General features: G+C 46.1%; 1 protein-coding gene across 2 annotated transcripts in view; it reads right to left on the reverse strand.

Annotated features, from left to right (window-relative positions):
* Window positions 1-27,183, reverse strand: part of DGCR8 (DGCR8 microprocessor complex subunit) — a 37,175-nt gene that overhangs the window by 5,766 nt on the left and 4,226 nt on the right. For both annotated transcript variants that reach the window (XM_019435588.2, XM_019435589.2), the window contains exons 2-11: window positions 25,557-26,557; window positions 24,917-25,076; window positions 22,676-22,818; window positions 22,231-22,513; window positions 19,915-20,112; window positions 19,552-19,653; window positions 18,691-18,789; window positions 17,084-17,166; window positions 1,044-1,144; window positions 607-713 (exon numbers count right to left, since the gene is read on the reverse strand). In XM_019435588.2, coding sequence (XP_019291133.1) covers window positions 607-713; window positions 1,044-1,144; window positions 17,084-17,166; window positions 18,691-18,789; window positions 19,552-19,653; window positions 19,915-20,112; window positions 22,231-22,513; window positions 22,676-22,818; window positions 24,917-25,076; window positions 25,557-26,276 — 1,996 coding nt within the window. In that variant the 5' untranslated portion in view covers window positions 26,277-26,557. The remainder of the gene's footprint in view (window positions 1-606; window positions 714-1,043; window positions 1,145-17,083; window positions 17,167-18,690; window positions 18,790-19,551; window positions 19,654-19,914; window positions 20,113-22,230; window positions 22,514-22,675; window positions 22,819-24,916; window positions 25,077-25,556; window positions 26,558-27,183) is intronic.

Consider the following 27,183-nt stretch of genomic DNA (forward strand, 5'->3'; position numbering starts at 1 on the left):
GATTCTGTGTCTCCCTCTCTCTCTGTCCCTCCTCTGCTCACACTCTCTCTCTCTCTCTCAAAAATAAACATAAAAAAATTTTTTTTAAATAAAGAAGTTAAAAATAAATAACCAACCAAATTTGGTAAATACTGCAGGTGGTGTACACAAAGACCAGAAATGGGGCAGGCACATCACCCAGCACAGGGACACAGAGTAGGGCAGGGCAAGGGCTCTGCTGCCATTCTAGGACATCCCTCCTCCTACCACAGGGACCATGGGCTGGATGGGGCACTAGTGGCAGGAGGGGGAAAACATGGCCTAGCCAAAGTGACCAGCCCAAGCCCAGGAACTAGGAGGATAGGGTTGGTACAGGCAGGACTACCACAGTCCCACCTCAGACTGACCGGCTTTCAGACAGAGGTCGATAGGAGATGCCAGTGGACACGGAGGACTGCGGGTGGTCAGCACACAAGGCAGGAGCTTGGGAGTGATGCCAGGGTAGTGGCCTGAGACTAAGCCCCAGAGGCTCAGGGCTCCCAGACAGGCCACATGGCAGTGTGCAACCTCCCCAGTGGTCAAGGGAAATTGCAGTGGGGTGACAGGGAGGAGGGAGGCAGTCCTTACACCAGCCGCGCACTGTGTGTTTGCCGCACGCCATGACATATTCACTCTTCTGGTTTTTACCAGGAACCACTTCAAACTTGATGGATGTATCACCCATTCCATGGTTTCTTAAAGAAAAAACAAAGACAACCAGTGCCATCGGCTGAGGACAAAGAAATGACAGCTTCAGGAAAGGCTTTAAAGGCTCTCTGAAGACAATGCCAACCCTTTCCCCAAACCGCACTTCTCAGCTGAAAAGGAGGGGATTCTCCTGATCCGATCTCACAGGCTCTGACTGACCAGCAGGCACAGGGGCTTCTGTGCACACAGGGAATACTTGCAATGGCTTGGCCTTTAGCATCACCTCTTGAACCAGGATAAATAGCTAGTAAAGACATTGGGCACCAACAGAAAAGCCCCCACACAACCCTACTCAGAAGGGGAAGCACCCGCCCTACCTTTTAAGGCACTCGTGAAGGATCTGATAGGGAGACAACAGTCCGGCCTTGCTGGTCAGCTCGTAGACCCGTGAGTCCTCGATACTGATGTGGTTAAAATACTACAAAACAAAGCAGCCACTCCTAAGTGCTGGACCGAGCCTGCTGGCCTCACGGAGCTGTTCCCCATGCTGTCTGCTTCCCCCAGAAGCTTCCTGTCATCTTTACTGCCTTGAAGAGCACATTGCGCCCCCACCTCATTGTCCAGCAGCCCCTCTGAGACAGGACAAGCAGTGCTGTGCTAGGTTGGAGAGTATGCTGCAACGGGGTGGCAAAGCTTGGTGCTGCCTGGGAGCCTTTTCTGAATCTGAGTCTGATCAATTAGTCAGAAATCTAAAGACAGACAACCTTAGAAAAGAATTTTGAAGATCATCATAAGTGAGATTATAGAAGACAAAAGGTAAATCAGACAAAAGAGATGCACTCTAAAAAGGCCAAGCTCTCTGAAGGCTGTGAAGGGCCTGGCCTGGCTCCTGTTTCAAACACAGAGTCATCCTGTCCTAGCTCTGAGACCAACTGCTATGCCCAGAGAACAGAACAATTAAAGGGTTAATGGGAAACCACTTAACCAGTTGAGGGGGAAAAAGAGAAGTTCTGCACAACAGAGGCAGGCAGCAGCCAGGAGGCAGCGTTGACCCCAACCAGACTTGGGCCTCTGCTGAGCCGCCCTCTGTGAACGGAGGATGTGGCCTAGTTCACTCAGCACAGCCCACCTCCCTGGTGGGGACTGCTGGGCTTCTGGGGTTGCCATAGCAAGGTACCACCAAGTGGGTGGCTTATTTATTTTTTCACAATTCTGGGGCCCAGAAGTCCCAAAGCAAGGTGTCAGCAGGCCACGTTCCCTTTGAAACCTCTATGAGAGATTCTTTCTGGACCTTCCCAGGTTTTGGCAGCACCAAGCTTTCTTTAGCATCACTCCCAACTCCACCCAGCCTTCTCTCCACTTCCCTCCCTCTTCTTACAAGAACACAACACTTACAAGAACACTGCTCTGGGCAGGGAGGCAGGGGTTCCTCTCTCAGCGGACTGTGACTGAGTCAAGGAAAGCAAGGTGACATTTCTAAAGGGAATTGCTGATTCTGGTGAGCTAGAAATCTCCCTACTCTCATTTGGCTACAGTTTCCAACAGGTCCCCACAAGATACCTCCACTTACGAGCATCTGCATCAGCATGGATCAGTTTCCAGGGAAAGTTATTCACCAAGACATCAGGCCCTAGACCAATCCTTAGTGGCTAGCCAGGCAGCCGACCCATCCATGGTGGCTGGCTCTCTCATTTCAGCCCTTTGATAACCCAGTCTCTAACCAGCAGTCGGCACCTGGGCTGTGGACCTGTAGTCAGACTGAGCAAGACCACCTGTGTACCCACGATCCTCCCTGACAGAGCCGAGGCAGACACACACATGGCAGAAGAACACACACTAAGAAGCCCAAAGATATCCAACAGACGCTGGCAAAGGCCCATACCACAATTACCTGCACCAAGAGCCACAGTCACATGTTGCAGGTTAACCTGCAAGGAGCATGTAGAGACTATAGTACAAAGGGCAGAAGTGGCCCAATGCCAACAGTACAGAAGAAGTTTGGATCACTGGTGCCCAACAGATACTGAAAGACCCTGAGAGAGCACCACAGACAGACCAGCACCCATAAACCCAACAATTTAAATAAAATGGACCAATTCCTTGAAAAGTGCAAATTACCCAAACTGCTCTATTCAAGAAGTTGAACTTGTAGTTAAAAGGTCCCTTCAAAGAAAACTCCACACTCAGATCGTTTCATTGGCAACAACTACCAAATATTTAAGAAAAAAAAAATTATACCAATTCTAGACAATCTTTCAAAACACCACAAGAGGAGGGACAATTGCCAGTTCATTTTATGATGTTAGCAGTACCCTTATTAACACCAAAGAGAACTACAAAATAATAATCCTCACAAACACAGGTGTAAAAATCCTACATAGAGTATTAGCAATTCGTAACCATTAACACATAAAAACAAATCTATGCCATGCCCAAGAAAGGACTTACTTAGCCCAGGAATGCGTTAAAAAAAAAAAAAAATCTATCAACATAATACATTATATCAACAAATTAAGGAGGAAAAAGTCTGTAATATCAATTGATAAGGAAAGGCATTTGACAAAATGCAACATCCTTTCATGACAAAAATACTCAACAAACTAGGAATAGAAGAATCCTTCCTCAACCTGATAGAGGGCATCAACAAACAACTAACACCTAACATCATATTCAATGGTCAGAGACTATATGCTTCACCCCAAGATCAGGAACAAGACAAGGATGTCCACTCTCCCCACTGCTACTCAACATGTAATGGAGCTTCTAGTCAGAGTAGTAAGGCAAGAAAAAGAAACAAAAGGCGTCTAGATTGGAAAGGAAGAAATCAAACCATCACAGTCAACCTGGTCGGTACATAGAAATCCCAAAGAAATCTACAGAAAAACTACTGGAACTAATAAAGCAGTTCAGCAAAGCCACAAGACATACGATCAATATACGACAGTAAATGAGATCGCTATACACTAGCAATCAACACAACTGAAACTAAAGTGCTACTCACAACAGTTCCAAAACACATGTGAAATACTCAAGTCCAAATCTAGTAAAACATGTGAAAGATCTGCATACTAAAAATGACCAAACACTAATAAAAGACATCAAAGACTTCAATAAATGGAGAGATACACTGGGTTTGTGAACTGAAAGACTCAATACTGTTAGGAAGTCCATTCTCTCCAAATTTATCTACAGATGTAACACAATTCCAATCAAAATCTCAACAGAACTTTTTGTACTGACATACTGTTTCTATACGGAAGGGAAAAGTAGCTGGAGTAACCAAAAAGTGCTTTTGAAAAAGAACAAAGTTTGAGGGTTCGCACGGATTCCAAGAATTCATGTCATCAAGAAGGTATGGCATTGGTGAAAGGTCACACAGATCAAGGAGACAGAGTGCAGAGATAGACCCACACACACATGCTCATCTGGCTCGACAGACATGCAAAGGCACCCAGTTGGACATATACTTATCATACGGCCCAGCAAGGCCATCTTGGGTGCTTAGCTACACTCACGTGGAAAACCGGAGAGCCTCACAGCAGCCAAATGCTAATCACCCAAAAATGGAAATGCACTCAACACCCCTCAAGTAAGAACATACTAGGCACTGCCCTGCAGTAGGCACACTCAGCAGCAAAAATTACCCAACCATCGACACCAGCACCAACACAGATGATTCTCAAGTGCATCACTGAGTTGGAGCTTGGTTCTAAGGCTACCTCCCCTGTGACTCCACTGATAAGACATTTGGGAACTGGCTAACCTACAGAGATAGCTCAGTGGCTACCTGGGTAAAAAGAAAGTTTTGACTACAAAGGGGCAGAAGGGGGCAGTTTAAGAAAACTGGGAGGGGGAGAACATTTGAAAATGTCTTGATTGCGCTGTTGGTTACATGACAAAACTACACGTTTCAAAATTCACAGAAGTGTACCAAAAAGTGCATTTACCACTCTATAATTTTTTTTTAATTTTTTGAGAAAGTGAGCAACTGCGAACACACACGAGCAGGGGAGGGACACAGAGATAGGGAGAGAGAGAATCCCAAGCAGGCTCCACACTATCAGTATTGAGCCTGATGGAGGGCTCAATCTCATGACCTGAGCCAAAATTAAGAGTCGGACACTTAACCAATCGAGCCACCTAAGTGCCCCGAACTCTCTATTAAAACCTAAATTAGTCGGGGGCGGGGGAAGGGAGCCAAAAAAACCAAGTCACTAATGCCTAAATTCTAGAACAAGCATGAACCAACCACAACCCACAGCTACCTAAAAAGCTATAAAATACTAAGAAGAAATCACCCCAGGTCTTGTGAAAAGGCTCAGTACCAGTTCTGCTCATCTGTTTTTGCCTTTTTAATCAACACCAAACATGCTATGCCCTGAGCCTCTGCTTCCATGGCAATTCTAGAATTCTGGATATTCTATATCCACACCACCATTGCATGTGGACTTTGTGCCACTGTACGTCAAGGACAGCAGTGCATAGCGAGAGCTCCCAAAGAACCAGGGCCTGCCCAGCCAACCTTGGCATCCTGCCCCCACAGCTGGAACTCTGGAGCCACACCTCCACAAGGGCACCATGGGGAAGGGGGACTGCCACCCACCCACCAAGCTACTGACAAGGATGTGACAGAAACACCGTCACAATTTTTCAGGAGCAAGACAGCAATTCCTATCAGTCACGATTGTGCTGCTCTAGTACTTTCAACCTGACAGAAAAGCTACTTTCTTCTCTGACAAATTTTAAAATGGGAAATAAGTACACACATATACAATTAAATTCTAAGTGTGAAAAAAAACCTCTCCAGAGGATGAGGACATTTTTGGTCATCAGACACATATCTGGTCCTTGTATCCAGTTCAGGGAGCGCCTAAAACTTTAGAATTTCCTAATAGGAGTATCTTTTGTTATTCAAAGAAGTCCCTCTGGACCTCATCTGAGTTTATGCTAATTAGGCATGGTGGGGGGCAGGGCCTAGACAGCTTCATGATGGGGCTGGTCACCAGAAAGACCAACCATGATTAAGCACCTCTTCATCTGGCTGTCCATTTGTATTCTTTTTTTTTAACGTTCATTTATTTTTGAGACAGAGAGAGACAGAGCATGAACGGGGGAGGGTCAGAGAGAGAGGGAGACACAGAATCTGAAACAGGCTCCAGGCTCTGAGCAGTCAGCACAGAGCCCGATGCGGGGCTCGAACTCACATACCGCGAGATCGTGACCTGAGCCGAAGTCAGACGCTTAACCGACTGAGCCACCCAGGCGCCCCTGTATTCTTAATAATAAACCAGTAAACGTAAAGAAGTTTCCCTGAGTTCTGAGAGCAAATTCTAAAAAAGTTCTCATTCAAGCAAATTAATGAACCCAAGGGAAGTCATGGAAACCCCTGAATCTGTAGTTGGCTGGTCAATGTGGGTGGCCTGTGCACCCCATTTGTGGCTGGAATGTGAAGTGTGGGCAGTCTTTTGGAACTGAGCCAACTCCATGTAAATAGTGTGAGAACTGAGCAAAGTTGCAGACACCTAGCTGGTGTCAGAGAATTGGAGAACCAACATGAAAAAGTCCTTTGTGTGTACAAGGGAACTTTTATACCTGGGATTTCCGAGCTGCCCACATAGCCTCCTCTACCTGGGAAGACCTCCTCTCTCAAGCTTGCCTTTTCTTTTTTTTTTTTTTTAATTTTTTAATGTTTATTTATTTTTTAGAGAGAGAGACAGAGTGTGAGTGGGGTAGGAGCAGAGATAGAGAGGGAGACCTAGAATCCGAAACAGGCTCCGGGCTCCGAGCTGTCAGTACAGAGCCTGCTGTGGGGCCAGAACTCGGGACCAGCGAGGTCATGACCTAGGCTGAAGTTGGACACCCAACCAACTGAGCCACCCAGGCACCCCTCTCAGGCTACTTTCTGATGTTATTTCTGGAAAGATCCCTCACTTTCCAGAAGAGCCCCAGAGTACATGGCCAGATCCTGAATCTTACTACTATCCAGCACAACCTGAGGCACAAATTCCAGAAACCTGCAGTCTCTGTCACAGCAGATGCCTCACTAGAGGTGCTAATGTAAAAGGCTCCAGGGACAAGGGTGCAGCCACAATGACCTTACAGACTGTACAGGGCAGGAGGAAAGGTGGAAAATGAAAGAAATGAGCACAAAGACTGCCAGCTGGTCATCATCAAAACCATGCACTCTAGAGAAGAGGTAACCACCAGTCTCTGACCACCAAGCATGAGGTAGAGACCGGGCTGACATCACAGTCTGGGGCAAGCTTGTAGCCCTCCAAGAGTGTATACCACCAGACAGCCACATATGAGGCCACATGCAGGTGGTGGGACTGCAAAAAGCAGCTGGGACAGAGCAGGTAACTGGAGCGACAGACCATTCTTCAACACACAAAGCTGGGAGAGCCATGGAACACCCCTGGGTCCCTAAGCTGGCCAGAATGAAACTGGGAGGTCCCTGCTTAGGGAACTACAATGGTGCTAAATACAAAAGTGAACTAAAGCCAACAGTAAGCACAGAGACTTTCAGATTAAAAACTGGACTGAAATGCTAATTCATTCAGTTAATAACCAACCAAGCCAGATGCTGGTATCTTAGAGGCCACAACACTAAATGGAGACCGTCTTGGATCTTATCTTGAAACCAGGTGTTCCTAACACTTGCTGTACTAACCCTGGAGAATTTTCCATTATCTCAACATGTCAAAAATTTCTTAAATCAACTATAATTTACTGAGTTACTTTAAACTTTACCACAACAGCCACAGGCAGTGGGGCGTGGGTGCTGCATGCTTAGACAGGTAAGACACACATCCCCACCGCATTGGCCAACAGCAGAGGCTACTCAGATGAGCTGCTATGACAAAGCAAAGCTCCATCTTCCAAAAAGGCTGCTGGAGCCGCACATCCCCTACTTGCCTAGGCCAAGCTGACTCCCAGCACCAGAACCATAGCTACCCCTTCCAGTTTCTGCTACCCCGTATCAGAGAATGGTGGCGTGCAACCTATACAGCCCATGCATCATCAACTGCAACAACCAATCCTAAGGGCCTTGGCAGGCTATGGGTAGAGGTGTAGGTAACAAGTTCTCCAACATGCCTTGGAAGCCTCCCTCAACAACCACTGTTCCATAGTTAGGTTATTGAGAAATAAAGTTGAAAATGTGATTTTTCCTGAAGGAGCTAGTCTTTTTGAGATTTTGTTTGCTGAGTGGGCTCTGTGATCTGTCTATGGCCCATCTATGACAATAAAGCACAAAAAATAGACACCCGAGTGTAATTTAAACTGCCATGGGCACTTTACCATATTTTAGAATAGTCTCAGTCTAAAAAGATTGGAAAAAATGTTTAGTTTTTTTAACGTTAATTTATTTTCGAGAGAGTGTGCACGCGTACGAGTAGGGGAGGGGCAGAGAGAAAGGACAGAGGATCAGAAAAAAGCTCCTCGCTGATAGGAGAGCCCAATGTGGGGCTTGAAACCATGAGATCATGACCTGAGCTGAAGTCAGACTTAACCAACTGAGCCACCCAGGTGAATACTGTTTTATATTTTGTCTTTTTTGTTTTTGAAAAAAAGTTTTAAACACATCCTATACCAGTTCTAGGGTGACAGAATAAAAAAACCTCCAAATTTTGCTCTTCCACAGGATCAACAAGAACACTGACTAAAACTGTCAAAATCAACTTTTTCAGAATTCTGGAAATTAAAGACAACAATCTGGGGAGCATTTATTCAAGAAAAAAATGGCTGAATTTTGCTAAGAACAATGAGCTTTGTAGCATTTTATTTATAAAATTTGGCCCATTCCTGTCTTCTCTTCCCAGCTCTGTGGTAGCCTTGGGAACCAGCAAGGCTGGTTCAATGAAGAAGGCAAACTGGTTCCCCAACAACCCAAGCCCAGAGAACCACTGCTGTCTGGTCCATGTGGCAGCTCTACAGAAAAGCTCATTGTAAAACTTGCCTTTATGCGACCCAACTCAGAGTTCATTCGGTGAAAACAGCCCAATTCCCCAGGAAATCTATCAAAAATAATCAGTGGCAACTGTTTCATACGGCAGTTGCCTGAGGCTGGGATACCAGCTGGCAAGCAAGAGACAGGTCAGAAAACATAAAAGGAAAAGCTAGAGAATGAGATGCCCTTAAAAGGCTTTGAAAAGCTCCAACTTGTCTGGAGATCTAGGTGGCCACTTGCATGCCCAGGAAAGTCCTGGGAAGGCCCAAATCTCCTGATTGACTCAGAAGCTCTGTGCAAGTGGGAAGGAAGTAAAGGCTAAGGCACAATTGTCAACTACTAGAGCATTAAAGGTGACCCCAACATGCATAAAGAGCTCCCTAGCAAAGGCTGGGAGACTTACTGATTTAGGTCAGGAAATCTCTGACTTGGATTTCACAAAATAGTCTAGGAAAGTCACTATTATGGGTTCAATTCTGTCCACCCACATATTGATAGGCTGAAATCCTAACTTCCAGTACCTCATTATATAACCTTTTTTGCAGATAAGGTCCTTACAGACATAATCAAGTTAAAATGAGGTCATTAGGGTGGGCCCTAATCCAATATGACTACTGTCCCTATAAACAGATTCAGAAACAAACACACAGTACAGGGAGAAGGACTGTTATCAGTTATCTCCAACTGTTATCTCCAAACAGAGAGAGGCCTGAAAGAGATCTTTCTCTCCTAGCCTTCAGAAGAAACCAACCTTGCTGACACCTTGAGTTTAGATGTCCAGTCTCCAGAGCTGTGAGGCAAGAAATATATCCTTGGGATGTCTGGGTGGTTGTCGGTTAAGGGTCTGACTTCAGTTCAGGGAATGATCTTGTGGTTAGTGGGTTTGAGTACTGCATCAGGCTCTGTGCTAACAGTTCAGAGCCTGTAGCCTGCTTCAGACTCTATGTCTCCCCCTCTCTCTCTGCCCCTCCCCTGCTTGTGCTCTCTCAAAAATGATAAATATTTTTTTTAAAAAGTTGTCCTCTAACTGGTAATCTTGATATCCACAGCTGCCACATTATTTAAAATGCCCAGATTTAACGAGACATGAACTAAAACACAAATGTATATGCCATACAAGATAAAGAAAAGTAGTCAATACAAACCATCCCTGAGGAGGGGCACCTGGGTGGCTTGGTCAGTTAAGGGTCCAACTCTTGATTTTGGCTCAGGACATGATCTCACAGTTCGTGGGATCAAGCCCCACATCAGGCTCTGCGCTGACAGCTTGGAGCCTGCTTGGGATTCTCTCCTCTCTCTGCCGCTCCCCCGCTCAAGTGCTCATGCATATGCTTGCACACTCTCTCAAGATAAACATTAAAAAATAAATTAAATAAACCAGCTATAATATGCTCAAAAAACTAAAACAAACCACCACATCTAAAGAATTAAAGGAAAGCATAAGAACAGTATCTCACCAGACTATCAATTAAGACAAAGAAAATAAATAAATAAATAACAGTGCCCATAGACCTGTGGGATACCCTGAGTGTACTAGGTTACCTATAATGGGATTCCCAGAAAAAGAGGAAACTAAAGGGCAAAAAAAATTATGAGAAAATAAAGGCTGAAACTTCTTAAAGATGGAAAACATTACGTATCCAAGAAGCTCAACAAATTCCAAAAAGAATAAACTAAAGAAATCTATACCTACACATTTCTGTCAAAGGCCAAAGACAAAATCTGAAAACAGTACGAGAAACAACTCATCAATAACGTGATTCTCAGTAAGATTAACAGCCGATTTCTCATTCCTTATAGAGGCCAGAAGGCAGACAGATCACCACTATGAAGAAAAACAATGTCAACTAAGAATTCTATACGCAGGGGTGCCTGGGTGGCTCAGTGAGTTAAGCGTCCAACTCTTGATTTTGGCTCAGGTCATGATCTCACGGTTATTAACTTTGAGCCCCGTACAGGGCTCTGCACTGAGTGTGGAGCCTGCTTGGGATTCTTGCTCTCTCTCCCTCTCTCTTTGCCCCTCCCTGGTTCTCTCTCAAAGTAAATAAATAAACTTAAAAAAAATTCTATACCCAGCCAGCAAAACTATGCTTCAAAAAGAGAATCATTAAGGGACACCTGGGTGGCTCAGTCAGTTAAGCGTCCAGTTGCAGCTCAGGTCACGATCTCATGGTTCAAGGGTTTGAGCACCCACGTCAGGCTCTGTCCTGACAGCTCAGAGCCTGGCACCTGCTTCAGATTCTGTCTCCCCCTCTCTCTCTGCCCCTCACCCACTCGTACTCTCTCTCTCTCAAAAAATAACCATTTAAAAAAAAAATTTTTTTAAAGGGAATTGTTAAGACATTCTCAGATAAACAAAAATTGAGAGAATCCACAGCTAGTGGAACTGCCCTCCAAGAAATACTGAAGAGCCTTCAGGATTGGGGGGGGGGGGGGGGCGGGGGATGTGCCTTCAGGCCAAAATAAAAGGACACTGTAGACCATAAACAAATTGAGGGCATTACAAAAAATAAAGCTAACTACAGTAAATAAAAAACAATATAAACATATATTGTTTCTAATTCTGTTTTTCCTTTCTGAATTAAAGGACAACTATATAGAGGCGTCTGGGTGGCTCAGTTGACTCAGAGTCCAATTTTGACTTAGGCCATAATCTCACAACTTGTCAGTTCAAGCCCAACATCAGGTTCTGCCTGAAGCCTGCTTTGGATTCTGTGTCTCCCTCTCTCTCCCCCTCCCCTGTTAGCAGTCTGTCTCTGTCTATCAAAAATAAACCAACATTAAAAAAAATAGATATAGGGGCGCCTGGGTGGCTCCATCAGTTAAGCATCCAACTTCAGCTCAGGTCATGATCTCACAGTTCGTGGGTTAGAGCCCCGTGTCAGGTTCTGTGCTGGCAGCTCAGAGCCTGGAGCCTACTTCGGATTCTGTGTCTCCCTCTCTCTCTGACCCTCCCTTACTCACGGTCTGTCTCTCTCAAAAATAAACATTAAAAAAAAAAAAAAAAAAAGATTTAAAGACAACTACGTAAAACAATAATTATAAATCCATGTTTGTGGACACACAACATACAGAGAGGTAATTTGTGACAACATAACCATAAAGGTGAAGGTAAATTGAGCTATAGGAGCAAAATTTTTATATACAACTGAAGTTAGTTGGCATTAGTCCAAACTAGATTGTTTTCAGTTTAGATGTTACAGTTATACCCTATGACAATCATCAAGAAAATAACTTAAAAATATACAGGGAGGGGCGCCTGGGTGGCTCAGTTGGTTAAGTGTCCAACTTCGGCTCAGGTCATGATCGCATGGCTTGTGAGTTCAAGCCCCACGTCAGGCTCCAGAGCCTGGAGCCTGCTTCAGATTCTGTGTCTCCCTCTCTCTCTGCCCCTCCCCTGCTCACGCTGTCTCTCAAAAATAAATAAATGTTAAAAAAAATTTAAAAATATGTGTATATACAGTGAAGGAAACAAGAGAATTAAACTGGTACATTAGAAAGTATTTAAAACAGAAGAGGCAGTAACAAAGGAACTGAGGAACAAAAAGACATAAAACAGAAAGCAAACAGTGTAATAGTATATATCAATTCTACCTTATCAGTAATTACATTTCAATTGACTAAGGCCCCTCCAAAATGAAAAAAAAGTTGATTAACTTTATTAAAAGGGGCACCTGCGGTTAAGCATCCGACTTCGGCTCAGGTCATGATCTCATGGTCCGGGAGTTCTAGCCCCGCATCGGGCTCTGTGCTGACAGCTCGGAGCCCGGAGCCTGTTTCAGATTCTGTGTCCCCCTCTCTCTGACCCTCCCCCGTTCATGCTCTGTCTCTCTCGGTCTCAAAAATAAATAAATGTTAAAAAAAAAAAATTTTTTTTAAATAAATAAATAAAAAAATAAAAGGGGCACCTGGCTGGCTTAGTCGGTGGGGCATGTGACTTTTGATCTTAAGGTTATAAATTCAAGCCCTGCATTGGGTGCAGAGATTACTTAAAAATAAAATCTTTGGGGCGCCTGGGTGGCTCCGTCGGTTAAGCGTCCGACTTCAGCTCAGGTCACGATCTCGCGGTCCGTGAGTTCGAGCCCCGTGTCAGGCTCTGGGCTGATGGCTCAGAGCCTGGAGCCTGCTTCCGATTCTGTGTCTCCCTCTCTCTCTCTGCCCCTCCCCCATTCATGCTCTGTCTCCCTCTGTCCCAAAAATAAATAAGCGTTAAAAAAAAAATTTAAAAAAAAAATAAAATAAAATCTTTAAAAAACAAATTGATTAAACTGTCTGATCAAAAGGCAGAGATTTGACAGAATGCATAGAAACAAAACCCAGTTTTATGCTGTGTAGAAGAAACACAATTTAGATTCAAACACACAAACGGGTTAAAGGTAAAAAGATGGAAAGATATATCAGAAAGTAGGAATGACTGGACGCCTGGGTGGCTCAGTCAGTTAAGCGTCCGACTTCAGCTCAGGTCATGATCTGATGGTTCGTGAGTTCAAGCCCCACATCGGGCTCTGTGCTGGCAGCTCAGAGCCTGGAGCCTGCTTTAGATTCTGTGTCTCCCTCTCTCTCTGCCCCTCCCTGCTCACACTCTGTCTCTCTCTCAAAAATAAATATTAAAAAAAAAAAAAAAACAAAAAACAAAAAACGTAGGAATGACTGTATCAGAGAAAACTGACTCTAAGACACTGAGACAAAACATATTACTAAAGATAAAAGATATTTAATAATGACAAAGAGTTCATCCATCAAGGTGACATAACCATTATAAACATTAAACAGAACTGACTTCTGGTTTGAACACTTGTGACACCAAATGAATGTGTTTCCACACCAAGCCGTTCTAATGCTAACTGCCAGGAGTTAGAGCAGATCCTGCAGATTAAGGGCTCAGTCCTACAAGACTATTGCCACCACTTGCCACTAACCTCAAGTCCAGGTTGTCACCTGTGCTTCTGACTGAGCAGCTATATACTGGCGGTTCCCAACCCTTCCTCCGTTTTACTTCCTAGAGCCCTGCTTTATTACAAAAGGATATAACTTAGAAACAGCCCAGATGGAAAAGATAAATAGGGCAAGTATAAAAGAAGGGGTACAGAGCTTCCATGCCTTCTCTGAGCCTGCCATCTTTTCAGCATCTCAATGTGTTCATCAACGAAGAAGCTCTCTGAACCCCTTCAGTTAAGAGTTTTTTAATGGAGGCTTCACTATACAGGCATAACTGATTACCTCACTGGCCATTAGCAATTAGCTCAACATCCAGTGACTCCCCCCAAACACACGGGAGGGGGAAGCCCTGAAAGTCCCAACCCTCTAATTAGATGGTAAATTCCCTGGGCAACCAGCTCCCATCCAAAGGAATGGTCCAAAAGCTACTTCATTAACATAAACTCAGATGTGGTTGAAAGGGGCCTGTTAAGGGGTGCCCGAGTGGCTCAGTCAGTTAAGCATCTGACTTAGGCTCAGGTCATGATTTCACAGTTCGTGAGTTTGAGCGCAGCTTCAGGCAAGTTCAAGCCCCACTTCGGGCTCTGCACTGTCATTGTTGTGTGGGATTCCCTTTCTCTCTGCCCCTCATGAGATTCTCTCTCTCCCTCTCTCTCATAAATAAATAAATAGGAAAAAAATCTTAAAAAAAGGAGTCTGTTAAAAATAACAAAAAACATTCACCTTTATCAACCTGCAGCTTTTTAAAGAAATGGGGACAAAAAACGCATTAATGTACTGTATTACATTAGAAGCTCTGCACCAGGAACCAAGAACAAAGACCAAACATACATTTCTAATTACCTCCCAATACCACCAACATATATGTAGCTACCAACAGCCCCAAAATACATGAAGCAAAAACAGAATTGAAAGAAGCTATAATTCAATAACAACAGCAGAAGACTCCAATACCCACATTCAAGAACGGATAGAACTAGGCAGAAGACCAACAAAGGAAGATAACACTATACACCAACTAGACCTAACAGGCATCTGGTTCACTCCATAGTACACTTGCATATAAAACATTCTCTAGGGCAAATCGTATGTTAGGTCATAAAACAAACTTCAATGAATTTAAAAGACTGACTGAAATCATACAAACTATGTTTTTGAACCACACTGGAATTAAAGATCAATAACTAAAGGAAATTTGGGAAATTCGGGAAATTCACAAATAGATGGAAAGTAGACACTCCAAAAATAACCAATGGTTCAAGAAGAAACCACAAGAGAAATGAGAAAAACACTTTGAGGTGAACAAAAAATAGAACACACACTAGAGCTTATGGGCCGCAGTGAAAGTAGTACATAGAAAAAAATTTATAGCCCAAGCTCCAATATTTAGAAAGAAGATCTCAGGGGGCACCTGGGTGGCTGAGTCAGTTAAGCACCTGACTCTTGATTTCAGCTCAGGTCATGATCCCAGGGTTGTGGGATTGAGCCCTGAGCATGGAGCCTGCTTAAGAATCTCTCTCACACTCTCTACCTCTGCCCCTCTCCCCTACTCATGTGTACTCTCTCTCAAAATAAATAAATAAATAAATAAAAAATAACATTAAATGGAATGAATAAAAAGAAGATCTCCAATCCATACTCTGAAGACACTAGAAAAGAAAAACAAACTAAACCTAAGGTTGGCAGAAGAAAGGAAACAAAGGCTACAGCAGAAATAAATGAAACAGACAGTAACAAAGCTATTGTGGGGAGGGGTGGGGAATCAACAAAACCGGAAGTTAGATCATTGAAAGATCAACAACACTGACAAACTTTAAATTGACCAAGAGAAAAAAAGAGGGACTCAACTACTAAAATCAGTAATGAAAGCAGGAGCAGCACAAACTTACCAAAACAACGTGGATCATAAGGGAACACTACGAATAAATGTATGCCAAAGAATTAGTCTAGATCAAAATGAAAAATTCCTATAAAAACCCAAAGTTTCCATACCAGCTCAAAAAGGAAAAGGATATTTGAACAGAGGTAAAAGTGAAAAAATTGAATTAGTAATTAACTAACCTCAGACAAATTCAAGTCTGGACTCAAATGGTTTCACTGGTGAATTCTATCAAATGTTTAAAAAATTACTACCAACCTTTCACGAAATATTCCACACCAATAGTAGAGAAAGGAACACTTTCCACCTCATTCTGTAAAGACAGTATTACCCCAACACCAACACCAGACATCACAAGAAAACTACAAACAAGTATCCCTTATAAATATAGCTGCAAAAGTCCTTAAAATACCAGCACGCTAAATCCAGCAAACACATCAAACTTACGTGCACCATGACTAAGTGGGATTTATCCCAGAAATCCAAGGTTGGTTTAACATTCAAAAACCTATGCAATATACCACCACATGACTACAGTAAAAAACAAAAACCTGACAATCATTTCAGTACAAGCAGGAAAAACATTTGACAAAATCCAACATCCATTCCTAAAAAAAACTCTCAGCAAACCAAGAGCAGAAGGAAATTTCCTCAATCTGATAAAACCTACAGCTAAGACAGCATGGTAAGTAAAAGAAGCCAGTCACAAAGGACTACATGTCATATGATTCCATTGGTATGAAGTGTCCAGAACTAGTAAATCCATCAAGACAGAGAGATTAGTGGTCGCCAGGGGTTGAGGGGCAAGGAACAGGGAGAATTAGGAGTGACTGCTAATGGGTATGGGGTTTCCTCCCAGAGAGATGAAAATATTCTAAGATTAGAACACTGCAAGCGATGATTGTACAACTCTGAATACACAAAAATCCACTCAACAGTACGGTTTAAAAGAGCAAAACTCATGGTATATAAATTACACATCAATAAAACTGTTAGAGAGGCTTCTGAGTGGCTCAGTTGCTTAAGCATCCGACTCTTGATCTTGGCTCAGGTCATGATCTCATGGTTTGTGAGTCTGAGCCCCACATTGGGCTCTGCACTGACAGCACAGAGCCTGCTTGGGATTCTCTCTCTCTCCCTTTCTGTCCCTCACTCACGCCCTCTCTCTCTAAAATAAACTTTAAAAAAAATCTTTTTAATGAACTTATAAAAAAGAACACCTTCCTCAGAATTTGAGAAGCCCTTACTACAAATATCCATTTTATCATATTTACCCAAGAAAGTTCACAAGTAGTTTTAAGTAGTTCTTAATACAAAGAACAACATAACTTTTACAGACAGTCTCAAAGTTTCATTCTCACCATGGATCTCCAGTCAGGGTAGAGCTGACGAACTCCCGTATACACTTATTATGCACATTCTTTACCACTCACTGCAAGACATGGGACAAAAATCTCTGACAAAAATAACACCTTTCCCCCTGTTTGCACAAAGACAAGCTAGTTTCCCCTTTTATAAAGTATGAACAAAACAAAATCACCTAGAGCTTGGGTGACTAAATCCGTGAGCATAACCTGCACTAGTGAGGAGGGTGGGGTGCGGACACTGCACTGGAACCACAGCTCCAAACAGGGCAGGATCACAACACTCACCTCAAGCTCTTCACTGTCTTTGGGCTTTTCCTCAGAGGTCTGTTTGACAAAGTCAGGGATAAGGATCTCCAGCGTAGCTCGGGCTATGAAAAGAAAAACCCCAAGGGTGAGGGCTCAGGCCCAGCTTGCTTCCTAACTCCAGAGCAAGCTACATGCTGACTCCTGTGTAGGGCCAGAGTACCCACGGCTCAGAGGGAAGCAAGGGCCCTGGGGAACAGCAAGCAGCACTTCACAGGCAGGGAGAGCAGAGGACGGGAGGTGCACATCCTAAACAAAGAGGCCGTGGGACAAGCGTTAAGACTGTGGGCAGCCTTGTAAGCCACACCGAGCTGTGTGTACTCTTGCCCTGAGGTACTTGTAGCAGGCCAGGCAGCGAGGCCTGAGGAGTGAACAGGCTGCTGAGTGTGGCAGGGAAAAGCAGAGCGATTGGACAGATACTTTGGAGAAAGCATCTGCAGGATGGAGCAGAGGGATGACTCAATGCTGAGCACAGGTTTCTGCGTGAGCAGGACTGCCACTCACCACTGGGGTGGGGAAGTGGGGGGTGCTGCAGAACAGGGGAGGGGCAAAAGTCTGACCCTGTAGAGTTGTAGGTGCTGGCAAGACATCCGAGTGAGGAATCAAGAGAGCAGCTGGGGTCTGGGCAGAGAAGTGGATCCTTGCACATGGGGAGAGCAGAGCCCCACTGCCAGGACGTTTCCACTCCCACAGTGAGCCCCACTCTGCTGGTTATGTGCCCCATGACCTTAGTAGCACCAGTTTGTTGAGCTGAAAAAGGCTTTTGTCAGTTTTCTGCCTAAGATGGACAGCAGGCCTTGAGGGAGAACCCGTGACGAAAGGATAGAAAGTAACGTATTCTCCCAATCATCCTCAGCATACATCACCAAAGAAAGCAACTCCAAAGGAAATTCTGAGTCACGTGAGCAAAAAAAGCACTTTCACCACCCTCGAGACCTAGTGAGAATGTGATAAACCAACATGCTTCATGCTTTGGAAGACACAACAGAGAAACCTCAAGAATGGAATTGTGGGTGCCAGTGTCTGGGTACACCCAACATGCACCATGCAATATGCTCTACTCCCAAGAAGAGGTCAAGTAATCCTAATGGTGAGGCAGAACGGTTTCCATTTTAACCAGAAACATAGGCCTTCCCAGGGATCTGACAGGCTATGTTCAATGAATGGCAGTTTGAAGGACTCAGGAAATCGTCCTCGCACATGTCAAAACCACTCAAGGAGAATGCTGACTGCATACGTTTCCACCTGTTTGTCATCTCCTAAGATGCCCACGTTTTGCTCAGTTTAAATACAAACCCGCTCTAGTATGCGTGCTAGGCACAGCCTAGTCAGCTCTGTGAGTGGTGGGGACAAGGTTGGAAGATTCAGGCCCAGCCTCCACCGAGCAGAGGTTTGCATTTTCTACTTTTATTTCTCACACTTCACTTCCTCTACTTGAGTCTTTTCCAAAGAGCACATACTTTTAAAAAACCAAGGTAGATGATTACATAAATAAAATGGATTTGCTCTACCCCCAGCCCTCCCCAGCTAAGGGGAGAGGCAGACACAGTAGGTAGCATGGGTCTCTGACACCCAAATAGGCACATTACCAGCTTTATTCTTCGCAAGTTTTTTGCTGCTTGCAGTTCCGGATCCATAGGTCACACCATCAATGGTCACCGAGGCACCAAAAGGCTCACTTGGGTTCTCTTAAAATTAAAATTATTGTTTTAAAAACACTTGCCAAGACATTAAAAGCATGCACACACGTATACATACAATCTGCTGGCACCAAAAGACAAGGCAGGGTCAGGGCTGCTGCTGGAGGGCAGAGACAGGGGCTCCCGAGGCATGGAGACAGGGCCAAGGGTTAGTCAGCAGGCAAAGAGCATGCCAGGAAAATTTTGGGAAATGGGAGACTACGGGTTCATAAGCTGGAGGGGAAACAGGAGGCCAGAGGCCAAGCCGGGATAGGGATCAATGTCTATGAAAGATGGACAGAGGGCTGTGAGCAGCGGAGACACACAGATGCAGTTAAGTCAAAGAAACAACATGAAAAACAATGCGTGACTCCTGGGTTCAGACTTCCAAGAAAAGGATAAACTGGTTTTCACAAAGGTGTGATGAGGATGGCCACAGGAGACAGCTGGTGGGAAGTGCAGGCCTAAGGCCACTCCATCCACCTGGGGGCAGGTGGAAACACAGCAAGGGAGGCCTTCCTTGGAGCAAGGAATGAACGGAAGGTGGGGGTGGAGGGAGCATGGATAATGGAAGGGGAAGCAGAGGCACTGGCCCTCAGAAGGGGCACACTACTGTGAAAATGACCTGCCCACCTGCAGTGCCCTTCTCCCTGCCCTGCCTTTTCACTCCTATCCCAAAGAGTGGGGCTAATGGTCAGTTCCCGCCTCCCAGCCATGACCCCAGCAAGGTGTAGGATTCTTCGGGGCTGAGATGGGGGAGGTCAAACTTACCACATTCAAAGAAATTATAAACAGGGCGGACCTTGAGAACTCGCTGCATGTACTCGTGCAGGATGCAGACCTCGGACTTCCCGTTGGGGTTAATGACAAACTCTGTGACAAGAAGGCCTATCTCAGCAACAGCATGAGGACCTGCCGCAAGCTAGCACTTGGGACCTGGCACCACCAAGTTAGCGACTCACTCACAATTAGGGGCTCACCACCATGAACACAGTGCACCTCTGCATTCATAGGGTAAACATAAGCTTTGAAGTAAACGCAATTCACACACAAAGCATATGTTCTAAGACCATCAAGTGAAAAACAACAGTATAATCAATCTGCCAATGATAAAATTTACAAGCCCCAACTCACCTTTCTTTGTGGGTGCATCCTGCACAGACAGAGTGATGAGTTTCTGATTGGCTGGCAAGATGGGCCTCTCAGACTCCGCCTGTTTCCGTTTCATTTCTCGGTTAAACTGCCGCCGCTCAGCCCAAGTCCTGAATTTCTTCACAGTGACTTGCTCAAAGTCAAAACGCTTTTCCAAGTAGCTCCGAAATTCCTCCAGATCTGTGCGGATTTACCAGAGAACAAAATTGCTAATTTCCAACATAAGAGTCATGTTTTCTCTGCCCACTAAGTTGGGCAGCAACGGGCTGCCCATCAAACAGGTCCCACCACACCGTCCCCATTCTTTCACTTTTCCTTTCAAAGAGCAAAGAAAGCAAAGGATCAGGTCCCTTCACTCTGGCAGCTCCTCAAATTACTCAAGTTACAAACCTCTAGGATGCTCTTTTAGTTTATTTGGAAAAAGAACAATAAGAAAAAAGGAGAAAAAGAAAAAGCTTTAAAAACTAACAAAAAATCAGATGGCCTTCAAGCCTTTTTTCCCTGTATCAAAACAGGTACCACGGCAGCCAAAGCGCTATGCACCCAGTGCACACCTTGCACTCTCCCCTCCGGCACCCTGGCCCCAAGCACACTCAGCAACACAAGCAGGTGGCTTGGGCCTTGGCACCTGTCATGCCTCGCCCCACACAGTCCCTGGCCCATCCCCACTGTTCACCACCCACCCCACTCAGTGAAGTTCCCAGGGGCCTCCTGCTTTTACTGTTGCACCCACTACCCCTCTCCCTCCCAGGACATCCTAGAGAATCATGTCAGCCTAACTGGTCTCTTACTCAAGTGTAAGCCCTGAGGCAGGGACTGTCATGGCTCATGGCCAGCCCAAAGAGCAGTGCCGGTGGAAGCGGAGGGAGGAGTTCCATGTGTGAAGACTGAGGAATATACGGTTAAAACACAAAGCTGTGAAACAACGTACCTGCACCTACTTAATTATGCACCAAAACCACATATTTCTTTACACGTGAATGCAGGGAAGTGAGTCTGCAAACAAGTACAAGTGGTCAACCTCTCCCATGGGAATGAAATTAGAAATAAAAGGCAGGTGTTTTCAAAAAAACAGGAACACATTCAGGTGTTTGTGTGCCTAAAAGATAGTATGAAGAAAAAAACCTCTACGATAAAGGCTGAAAGCAAAAGCTCCCTTCAGACAGGTCCTGAGAAAAGCTCCAGCACCCGGAGAGAAGACAGGGGAGGCTGACGTGGATAAGGAGGGAGACAGCAGGCAGGCAGGCGTGGGGAGAACGCAGTCTGTCCACTGGGGAAGCTGGGAGCTAGTGACACACCCTGCCTTTCCCCAGACACCTCTCTCCACAGAGGCCACCCCTCTCTGAGACACCCTCCCCTTCTTCAGCAGTGGTGCTCCCCTGATCCCAGCTCTTCTAGGCTCCTCCTACATAAGAGTTACAAGACAGGCTGGGCAGCAATACTGACAATATCCAAACAGCAATTACCAAAAATCCTCAGAAACACAAAGTCCTCCTTGAAATGAGATTCAGCAGGTGGGCTGAAACGGATCTGCCACCACTATAGAGACAAACTAAGAGTTGAATGAGGAAGCCTAGGGGCGCCTGAGTGGCTCAGTCGGTTGAACGGCCAACTTTGGCTCAGGTCATGATCTCTCAGTTCATGAGTTCGAGCCCCGCGTCAGGCTCTACGCTGACAGCTCAGGGCCTGGAGCCTGCTTCGGATTCTATGTCTCCTTCTCTCTCTCCCTCTTCCCCATTCTCACTTTGTCTCTCTCTCTCTCTCTCAAAAACAAACATTAAAAGAAAAAGAAACTGAATGGGGAGGCCTAGGCTAAAAAACACACAAAAAAAGAAGAGAAACACCAACACAGCCAAAAACAATAGTGGGATTGAAGCAGGAAATGTCCACAGAATAGTGGCCATCCCCCAGTGCTGAGTCCATGGACTGACGAAGCTCACTCTGGGCCCATCAAGGTAAATCAAAACAATGCCAGGAGAGCACATCCTGCTGAAAAACCAGAATTTCAGGAAAGGTCACAAAAGTGACTGGAGAAAAAGGCCGATCTGCACTGACTGTAGCCACCTCTGTGGCAGCACTGGCCATGTGGGGCCTGCAGACCAGGCGGGTTCTAAGATCAGGGAGACGCACCTTTCTAGCCACATAAGAGTGGACACAGGTCCCCAGAAGCCCCTTCCTCACAAACATAACTAGGAACAAGTGGCCTTCAGCAGTAGGAATGTGATTGCAGGGAAGGCGTGGAATATAGCCACATCCCTGCAGATGGGTCCCAACCAACAAGGAAGGAAGGAAACTTACCAACTGATTCATCCTTGCACACCTCGACCTTTGCCTTCACCTGCCCCAGGGCCCCAGGGGCAGCCTCAGCCCCCAGTGGGTCCTTCTCATCAGGGGGCCCTGAGTCAGCTCCCATGGAGTCAGGCTCTTCCAGGGGGAACTCCAGCTCCGTAGATCGGCTCAGCGGCTTGACAGGGGACACTTCCCCACTGGGGGCAAGCTCACTGCTTTGCTCTCTTTCCTCATTATCCTTCATTTTCTTATAATGCAGACAGGGAATGCTACTCAGAGGAGGATCATGTTTCTGCGGATAGTGAAATTGCAACACAGATTACAAGGATGACCCCAAAGGTCTGAACATCCGATGCCTTCCACCTGCCTCTGCTTGGCTACGATGCAAGTGCAACGTGTGTGTGTTCAGTCTGCAAACTTACAAGACTAAATTCATGACTGATGCATCCCCTACCCGTATGCTTCCCGTTCCCAGGAAATACGGCCTGGACCAGGTGACCACCCGAGACTCTCTGTGTAGGTACACGGGGACTCCAGAGTTGTGGAATGTCATGATCCATCCATCAGGCAACGGTTCCGTAGGAGGACGGCCACGACCTACATAAAGACAAGAACATCCCACAATCACTTCAAAAACTCTCCGAGTTATGGAAGTCTTCAAAATTACAAGCAGATGAGAACAGTAAAGCCAACCAAGTATTGAAAAAAACCTCTAAGAACTAGGAGAGTAGGGGAGTACCCTGCCCTCCTCAGAGCCTGTCCCAGCCCCATCTGCTGCTCAGCACCTCCTATGCATGAAACGCTGCTCAATTGTTGTGTTTACATAGCTCTAACCCATAGAATCTAAGTTCCTCCTCAACACAGGAAGCTGTCCACCTTGTTCACTGCTGTACTCTTAGACCTAGAATAGCATGTGGTGCGTGAAGGAGCCTGGGATGAGATTCTATAAGACACAAATCATAGCCTCAGCTGCTGCCTGCACAGCTGTGGGCATCAAGGGCATTAATTCCTCACTGCCTGCCTTGGCTGTGGCCAGAGGCACCCCAGGGACTGGGTTAGCTTTGCTAATAAATTGCATGTCTGTCGACCACTGCTCCCTGTGACTGGATAACATGCCTTCATTGTACCTAAGCTGCATGCTCTCACTAGCATGTGAAACACTCACAATTCATAAATTTCTAAGTCAGTTCTTGCTAAACCATGTAAACATGCAGTCATAGAAAAAGACTCAAGACTTGTTACCCACTTGACATCTGCCACTGACAGGCCTGGTTACTGGGAAAAGCACAAAGATTCAACGGAAACTTAATTATCTTACAGGTACTGGGTGCAAGTAAGAAATTTAGAAACAAAAGGAAAAAAGCAAATGAAATCTAAAAAATACACATACAATAAAATGGCACCAGGGACTCTCATGGTAAAGGGAGTGGTATCCCAGTGCCAGGTCCCCACCCAGCAGTGCTAACCCCTGACCTGATACCAGAACATGGCAATACTGGCAGGTGCACCTGGATCACTCATCTGTGACAACCAGCAGTCATAAAGTTGGCCCAGCCATCTGAAGAGCTCACATGCAGCTCACACGCCGCCTGTGAGCATGAGGCCCATGCTGCAGCTCCTGGGAGGCTGCACTATGGGGCAGGCTGCCAGGTGGGTGAGGCGGAGAAGGCTGCAGAGAGAAAGGTACAGGACTGCCCAGTGCAGGCAGGCCAAGTGGCATGCCTGCAGTCACAGGCATATTGTGAACCTGTGGGCCACTCAGGATGAACAGGACTTTGTCTGCTCAGATTGCTGAAACCACAGAAAGAGTACAAAGCAAATATCTGGAGGCACCGAAGTAAAGACTGCCCCCACACCCCTTCTTCCCAGAAGCTGAGGCCCTAGGCTTATCCCCATCTACAGCTGATAAACCCAACACCCATTCTGTTCCAACCACTAGCTAACCCAGGCAGACACGTGCCAGCAGCCAGCACTGCTGACACGTCCACTCTAGTCAGAGACAGGACACCACAGGCCCCTCAATTTCCTCCCATCACACCAGGCCACTTTCTGCAACCCGGCCCCCAGCCTAAGGTCTCAACTGTGTGTCCAAGTCCCCACGCATCTGTTCAGCCCCTTTCCACTGCCTAATCTCCACCTGGACACTCACAGGTACCTCCAGGCCAGGAAAGCTAGAAACTGACACCGACTTCTCTTTGACCTATACCACACTGGCAAAGCAGCAGCACAAGCATGTCACTGGGTGCCTCCCAACTCCCTCCACCACCCCCAAAAACCAAGTGCGGCTTCGGAATACCTTTGCCTCTACTGAATCCAGAACCCAGACTGCAACCATCCCCTGCCGTGGTGCTGTACCTGCCTCTGGCCTCGGCCTCCACACTCTCTAGTTGCCTATCTTGTCATCTCCCAGCATACAACATTCCCTCCTCCTCACCCCATCAGAAGTGCCCTCCCCATTCCTCTCCACAACACCAGCCACTCTGTGGTGTGTATCCACAGCCGACACCCCAACCTGCCCCTGGGTTGTCATGCATCTGTTACATCCTTGTGTCTTATCTGTTTCCCCTTCATCAGACATGGCCGTCCTCCATCAAATATGTGCCCACTGCCCAGACCACCACCTGGCACCCGAGGGCTCTCAAACCTACACTTCTGCTGTCCCACAAACACTCTACTTTCTAACCGGCTGACTTACTTTTTAGCACGGTTTTAATCTTGGTCATCATTGGCTGCACACTTGTCTCTCCATCAGACGGATGGTCACTGTCTCCTCCGTATTTCTCTTCCATTCGCCTCTTTTTGGGAGCACAAAGGCCCTCTTCCAGCAGAGCATCGACATCGTTGTCAAAATCATCCTGCAAAACATGCTGTTCAGACACCATGGCCCCCGGAGCCCGCGTTCCTGTACCGTAGGCAAATTTAACAGCATTAGTGAGAACAGACACAGAAATGAGGCACTCTCAAGTGGGGCCTCGGTATGCCTTTATGTTGCGTGATCATCTGAAAAACAAACAGGATGAAACTGACAACTGCAACCAACATGCTTGATGCTTGATACAGGTGCACATCCCACCAGGAAGTGCTTCTCGGCAGCACCTTCCAACTCAGGTTGCATAAAGAGTACAAGGTCGACTACTCAGCCAAACCTTTGGAAAACTTAAAAACCTGGACTTCTTACGGCTTTTTCTTTTCCACATTAACGTCATTCCACCTCATACGGGTTTTTGGTTTTGTTTTTTTTCTCTGCAACATCAGCTTTCAAAAGATGCTGCAGTTCCCAACACCTCTCTTTGGGTTTTGCTAAGAGTGCTCCAAAGGAGGGGTCGCCGACATACCTCATAGGAGAAGTTCAAGGCCTCTTCATCCACTCTGTCTCTCTGCACGATTGCTTTAGCCGTGAACCCGCCTGCTCCTTCTTCATCTAGCTCCAAATTGTCAGTAAAATCTTCTAACTCATCGAGCACTGCGTACTCCACTCTCTTTTCCTGATCCAGCTCATTCTCCTCATCCTTCTTATCAGCACTCTCACCCCCTACGCCTACCCCGTTCCCAACACTCCCGCCAAAAGGACAAGCATGCACGTCTCCACTGACAGGGCTAAGGGCCAGACCGCAATCTGCGCGAGCGTCGCGCTCCACTCCTGTGTACAGCACCTTCCTGTCCTTACTCCTGCAGCTCTCGGTAAAGCTCACGCTAATCTTTACATCCTTAAGCAACTTAAGGTCAGGGGAGAACTTCCGGACCGCAGGTGCGTGCCGGGCGGTGCGCGGGCTGTGGCCACTACAGTTCGGGTCTATGAGGAGGCGGGCCTTAGAGTAGGATCCTTTGGAGAGAAGAGAAGCTCCGTAGAAGTTGAGCGGGTCCTCAGCAGGGGATTCGGCCTGTCCATCACCACCAGAGCCAACGTCCATTACCTCTGCATCACTGGACGTTTGCAGGGGAGGTGGTGGAGACTGTTCACGGGGCAGCGCTTGGAGGGGGCAAGCTCGGTTCTCCATCACTGCTTCTCCTGCGGGCTCACGCGGGAGAGGAGAGGGACTCTCATATGTCTCCATAGTAAAAGTGGTTAAGACTATTTTAAAAGACCAGAGTTTTAAAAAACCTTACATAAATCTATACAGCTAACATGCACAAGTCCGTTGAGACCCGGGTACCGTCCTGCCCGCGCTGCACACGCTGGCGGCTTAGTCAAGCTGGCCACATTGCTCTTTTCATTAATGTAGACAGCTTTTAGAACCACTGCCTCAATTATTGGAAATCACAATGCACTCAGCTTAAATGACTGACGACTAAGCGAGTCTGTCTTCATGCCAAAGTGGCACCTTTCTTCTTCCACCTGCAAAGAGATTTAAAAACATCGTCACAAAATGACAGAAACCTTCTGCTTCATTGGCACTGAGAACCAAGTGCTATTAACAGTGTAGTAAAGAACTTAAAATACTACTGCCTTAGAGAACCTTCTAGGCTTCAAAACAAATTAGCTCTATGCTTTTCCTTCAAAACCTAAATTATAATTTAAGTCCAAAGTTAAATATATTAATTGTCCACTGTAATTCCTACTTCAGAAGCACAAAAACAGTATTATCTTAACACTCAAAAAAGATTTTAAAAAACTAGGCTAAACTTCACCGCAGCATTCCCCTAACTCAGTTTATTAGGTAAGCAAGCTCGCGGTGCAAGGCTGCCCTTTCCAGAATACACATAAGGTGTGTGGCCTCCCTCTGGCCATCAGAGCGACATGGATCCACTCACCTGCTAGGGCTGGGTCAGTCAGAGGGCGAGTGCGAGACCCTCAGCTCAACTCTGCGGCACTAGGGCCTCAGAGATACGGCCAGGCGCTCTGCTACCCAGGGACCCCAGGGCTCTCCTGGGCCCACAAGGTGGCACGTGGACCGGGACAGTGATGCAGCGTGCTGAGGTCGCCAGAGGTGGCATGGTTCTGTTCCCAGTAGAGGAGGGGGT

Source organism: Panthera pardus, unplaced genomic scaffold (genome assembly GCF_024362965.1).
Source record: "Panthera pardus isolate Hobbes unplaced genomic scaffold, ASM2436296v1 HiC_scaffold_15, whole genome shotgun sequence".
In the NCBI taxonomy this organism is placed as follows: domain Eukaryota; kingdom Metazoa; phylum Chordata; class Mammalia; order Carnivora; family Felidae; genus Panthera; species Panthera pardus.